Source organism: Struthio camelus, chromosome 2 (genome assembly GCF_040807025.1).
Source record: "Struthio camelus isolate bStrCam1 chromosome 2, bStrCam1.hap1, whole genome shotgun sequence".
Taxonomy (NCBI): Eukaryota; Metazoa; Chordata; class Aves; order Struthioniformes; family Struthionidae; genus Struthio; species Struthio camelus.
The window spans coordinates 103,934,449-103,940,448 of record NC_090943.1 but is presented as its reverse complement, the minus strand read 5'-3'; the positions used below and the strand labels follow the sequence as shown (position 1 = coordinate 103,940,448).

The 6,000-nt window shown below is 41.7% G+C and overlaps 1 protein-coding gene across 1 annotated transcript in view; it reads left to right on the top strand.

Moving 5' to 3' along the window:
• Nucleotides 1-6,000, top strand: part of CDYL (chromodomain Y like) — a 110,173-nt gene continuing 104,173 nt past the window's right edge. The window contains exon 1 of the mRNA XM_068931935.1: nucleotides 1-530. Within this exon, the coding sequence (XP_068788036.1) occupies nucleotides 507-530 (24 nt within the window). The 5' untranslated portion in view covers nucleotides 1-506. The remainder of the gene's footprint in view (nucleotides 531-6,000) is intronic.

Here is a 6,000-nt window from a genome sequence, read left to right as displayed (position 1 = left end):
AGTGTTCCTGGGGAGGGAGCGAGCGAGCGAGCGAGCCGGGGACAGAGGGGTGGGGGTGCGGGGCGCCGCCGCCGCCAGTGTGGGAGAGCGGGTGTGTGTGCGTGTGTGTGTGTGCGTGTGTGTGCGAGTGTGCGTGCGTGCGGGAGTGTGCGAGAGGGAGCGCGACGGAGAGGGAGAGGGAGCGAGCGTGAGCGAGCGGGCGAGTTGCGCAGCTGCTCTGCGCACAGCACCGCCGCCGCCACCAGCAGCAGCAGCAGCACCACCACCACCTCACTGGCATTTAGCGAGCGGAGCTGTTAGTTGCGCTGGAGAGAGACGCGCAGGGAGGAGGAAGAAGAAGAAGAGGAGGAGGAGGAGGAGGAGGAGAGGAGGAGGAGGAGGAGGGAGAGGGAGAAGAAGAAGAAGAAGAAGAGGGAGAAGGAGAAGAGGAGGAGGCCACGCAGACCCCAACTGAAACAAAGTATTTCCAAACCAGCACCCAACTCCACCTTGTGAGACTCCCCAGCATGGCTTCCGAGGAACTCTACGAGGTAACAGCCCCAGAGCACCAGCCCTGCCCCCGGCCCCGCCGGCCACCCCACCCTCCTTTTTGTTGCTCTTCGCAAACACTGCGATCTTGTCACCCACACTTGCTGCTGCTGCCCCCTCCTCGCTGGGCCCAGGGCGTGCGTTTCCCCACCGCGGTGCCTGGCCCCCCGCCCCCCCCCTTTCCCTCCCCAGTTTTGCTGGAGGAGGACGGAAATATGACTGAAAGGAGGAGACGGCAAAGTGTTAGCAGTGGCCTTTGCTTCCCCCCCCCCTCCCCTCCACACGCACACATTCACACAACACTTTGACTCCAGAAGGAGAAGGGGGGGTGCTAGATGGTGGGGGACAGCGCTGACAGCCGCGACTTGCTCAGAGAGCGAGCACACAAAAGTGCTAGCCCTGTGGTGTGCAAAAATGTGTGCAAAGCCGAGTTATTGCATGTGTCCGGAGGGGGGAGGGCAGAGGGGCTTTCCTCTTCGATTCGTGTCTGTAGCAAAGTCCTGTGCTACCATCCTGTGCTTTGGCCATGCAGCAAGCTGCGGTGATGCAAAATATTAAAATTTAAACTCTTCGGCTCTACGTGCTTTAACAATAAGGTTAATGTTGTGGGAGAAGCCAAGAGATTCAAAGTTAAGGCTCTGACACGCCATCCTTCACTCGCTGCTCGAGAGGTGCTTGAAGGGTATACTAACAGGAGAGGAGGGTTTTGGGGTGAAGAAGGGAATGAGATGAGAGCCTAACTTTGAATTTCCTGTCTTATGTGTGGCAATTTCACATCCTTACCCTTAATTGAAAAGAATTATGGTTCTTTTGGATTTAACTTCCTTGTTTTTATTTTTATGAGAAGTCATCCCTGAGAGTGAAAAGCAGTTATTGTTTTGGAGCCGTTCTTGTCTTTTGGGTAAATAAGTAGTCACCCAAAACCAAAAATGTTTACATATTGTAGTTAATATGCATCTAGGCACAGTTCTGAAAAAATTATTTATATCCAGAGGCTGGAATTTTAAGGTCAAGTGAGACAGCCTTTAGAACACTTTATTACAGAAGAAGATGTCTTACTGTAGCGCTGGTGCACATGTGTCTCCTGCTAATGGAATTACTTCTGTGCTGCCATGGGTGAAAAGGCCTTCATAAGACAGTGAGAAGTGTCCCGTGTGCACTTACATTTTAAGCAAGTTGAATGCCCAGTGGAGGTGCTGAACTGATAGACAAGAAGACAGAAGGCCTGTCTTCCCAAGACAGATAAATCATGGTTAATTGCTTTGGCAAGTTTCCCCATACTCATAATGGGGCTTAAGCTGGTCTTGAAGGGATCATCCCTGGAAGTAAGAAAGAAATTTAGGGACCACGCTGCAAGTGAAATAATTGCTGAAAACTTACTTTGACTTCAGAGGAAGTTCTATTAAATGAAGAGTTGAGCCTCTAGACTGTGCTGTGGCCAATACTTGCTCTTTGTATGTTTCCATATTTGATCGAAGACTGACCACGGGATATCAGTTCTGGCAGGCATAAAAAATGACCAGAAAAACACTTATTTACTGGACATTGGGCTGAGGTTAAGAGGGACCACTGATTATTCATCTTCTTGGTAGTCTAAGTTTGTGTGTGAAATGTGAAAGGCTCTGTAGTCTATCAAGCATGACTTTCCTTTCTAGGCAGGCTAGATGTTCTATCCATTGGGCAAAAGCCTGTTTTGCAAAATGCCAGAAGTGATGAACAACTTTTTTTTTTTTTTTTAATTCAATGCAAAGCAACGTTTGAAATGCTGAAATTGTTAGTGTTTTGGGCTCAGAAGTGGTCAAGCTATCTCTTCAAAATTCTTTTTTCTAATTTGCTGTTCATTTTTTACAAGTTTTGTCTTCTTAAGACATTTTCAGAACCATGCCTGAAAAGGCAGGAATCATAAATAATTTAAATATAGTGAACATCTGATTAAGGAAGTATGTAACTGGAAGTTGACCTGAAATGTTGAATACTAGGTAATTTAGACCTTTCTACAATCTACGGCATGTGATTGACTGGGTTTCAACTTCTGCTTCTTGGATGTGTTCTTATAGTTCAAGCAGTATAATATTCTTTGAATCCAAAGATTGAAGTCCAGTGCCATTTGTTATATCTCAGTTTTTCCTTCTGAATCTTGATCATGTCTTGATCCCAAAAAGTTTGTAGTCTATTTCAGATTGTTAGAGTAAATATGGATAATAACTACTGTTGTTAATATATGTCATAGTTCTTCCAAAATACAAATGAGAAATCCTCTTATAATCAAAAATGAAGGTAAGTTCCTTTCTTTAAAAAATCCTTTACAGATTCAGTTGTTGTTTGTGGCATGATTTTTATTTTTATTTAGGGTATCGTCTGTGGAGAGAGGGAGCCTGACTGTAGGCCAGTGATTTGGAATTCAAAGATAGAAACCTTGAAATACTCTAACAGGCTGAAAGGATGACTTTGTTGGGCTGGCTGTAGATCTTGTATGTTATTTGTTCATAAGCTTTTTCTAGTGTTGTGATAATGATTATCAGCTTTCTTGGGAGGGAGAGGTGAAGAAGGTCAGAGGAAAATATGAAATATTAATTGAAAAGCATTGAAGAGGAGAGGCTATTTTTTCTGCACGGAAAGTGAAACAAATAGTAGTCTTACCAACCTCTATGGATGAGGCAAATGGCACAGTCTTTCAATTTGAAAGTTTGATTATTATAGTGGCAACATGATAGTGAGCAGGGATAGACTTGGAGAAACTGGTGAACAAGACAAGTAAAGAAAAAATAAGAAAAGGTGCTGCTTTCTTTTTTTCCCAAATTTGTGTCAATATGCGTTGACATCTTCTGGCATCTTTTAAGCTTCATTCATGCATGCCTGCAGCCTTCTGCATTACTGTAGCTTTGAGAAAGTCCTGTGTACACTTACAGCTACTTGGGCAAATGCTAGGGTTACTTTCTTTTACACTGTGACAAGTTTGCGTTACTTTACCTACTGATGCCTGCTCCTTGCAAGATTGTTGCTTGCTCCCATCATCTTCACTAGAGCAATTGTAAGAATGGTGCCTAAATCATGTAGATGGTTCATTTAGAAAACAAACAATGGTTGCTGTCTATGCAGTCACCTCACCTGACTTCCTCTGGCAGGCCCTTGCAGTGGTGGCTGGAATTAAAATCATCCTGAATAATTGTTGGTATGACAATTTTTTTTTTGATGAAATGTGAAAACGATCTCATAGAACTACTTTCCATTTCAACCGTATGTTAGCTGGCAGGTCAGAAGCACCAAATGGCAGTTGGTAGGCAAATACCAAAGCTGTACTGAGCTTGGAAAAGTATCCATTTTCTAAAATTTAGTAACTTTCTTATACTAAGTGAAGTGGAAATGTTTTAAATTTTCTGCCTGTTGTAGTTTATATCTACTCAAATTACAAGGTGTTTCCATCTTTTATCTAAGTATTTCCATTACAGTTGATGGTATACATGACCCACTGGCTGGATCCGTTTGAGTAACTATATAGTTAGACTTGGGTTATGATTGCTACTCATATTAAAACGTTCTTACTGGGTCTTACCAAGAAATAAATGAAGCAGTTCGTGTGAACTTTGCAAGTGCACAAATGTATCGGTGTCCTTTTTTCACTTTGTATTTCACCTTGACATTTCTCATAAACCTAGCATTTTAAGGTGACTTAAAGTCTATGTTTTTTTCCATTAAAATATTAGATGATAGCAAATATAAAGTCCTGTAGTCCAAATTCTATTAATTGTGCAAATCTATGTTTTGTAAAAGGGGAAGTGTCCCCATGTCTGTTCTCAAGGTGATATTTCACTTGAGAAGATGGGTTTTTTTTGTTTTTATTTTTAGAACTAAAGCCTTCGACGTTAAGTTATGCAGATATAGTGACATTACAAGCTGAAAGTAATTTCAGGAGTAATTGGCTGAAGTTCTATGGCCTTGCATTATGATGTATGTCGGGTTTGATCACCTAATAAATCAGACTGGAAGACGCGTATTCTGTGAAAAATTAAACTTTGTGTATGCAGCTGTGGTCACAAATTCAAAATGTGTTTCTGATACTGTGGGCTATTCCTCAGCTCTATACTAATTTCTTAAATTGTAGAATATTGAAAACCTAAGGAGAAATGCGGTCATTCAGTTGAAAATTGGATACTGCATGGGAGTTACCAACTTAAAACCAAATTTTGTAGCACAGCTCTAGCAACCAGAACTGCAGCAATCACATCACCCTGTGTTCAGTGCTTTTACTGGGATGCTTAAACCTTGGTTTTGCTTAAAGATTAATTCCATTATCTGCAATACATAACTTGGAGTTTGTTGTAATTTTTTATAGCTGTTTGATGAAAAATGTTCTTAACAAAAATTAGAATTGCCCATTTGGGCAGTTAAAATTTCTTTCCCGTGAAATGCTTCATTTTTATTCAACCTATCTTGCAGGACGTACAAAATGTCTTGGGGCCTATATTCTGCACTTGTTTCTTACGGGCTGATTCCTAAAATCTTGGTTAAACATCAGTGACATTTGTTCGTAAAGGGGGTCTTATAGTCATTGAGCTGTAATGGTTGACTTTGTGGTTTTCATTTGACAGCGAATGAATGGTATAAATGTTATTACTTATTCCAAAAGAGGAGAAAGACCAAGAGAGACTTGCTTGACTATTCCTAGTAACAAAACTAGATTAGGAATTTTTATCTAACCAGTTTGTGTTGCTTACCACCCTTAGGAACTGTAGATCTAGCCTGAAGCAGAATTGAGGATTCGCTGTTGATCCCTTTTCAGTGACTTTCACTTTCTTATAAGAGAGCAGAGAGACAATGCAAGAGCAGTGTAGGAATGGAAGCACCATGTTTAGTGCAAGAAACTTGATGACCTGTTTCCACTTCTCTTGCCCCATTGCCTTTCATCAGTGCGAGTTTTCACAAATCTTCTGTCCTAGGGCTCTAGACAACCCAGGAGAGGCTCTGTGTCACTGGCCTTGTGAGATGCCAAAACTCCTATAGTTCAAATACCGAGGGCCAAAAGGAATTAAATTGTACTTGGGCCTTGCATAGGACTGCAAGTGATTCACAGATAAGGAGCTATTTTAGCAGTGTTTGTATGCACAATCTGTTTTATAAACATGAATATTATGAAAATAGTTCTTTTTTTCTTGTTAACTTGCTTTGAAATACCAATGTCTGCCAGGCAAGAAAAGATAGGAGAGAGGGAGATGGAGGGAGATGGCCCATCCGCACAGAATATGAAACTCTGATAATTCTTACCTTCCCTCTCTTTTTCACAGAAGTGATAAAGAGTGTGACTTTAGTTCTTGAGGTTATTGGTTCAATCAAAGATGTTGGCTAACGTGATGCCAATCACATTTACAGTTACAGATTAATTACTTCCAAATTACAAGTCTATACTGTTGCAGAAGGTTGCTTTGATTATGTCTACTTTTAGTATCTCTTGAATGAGGGTACGTTTTTGGACAT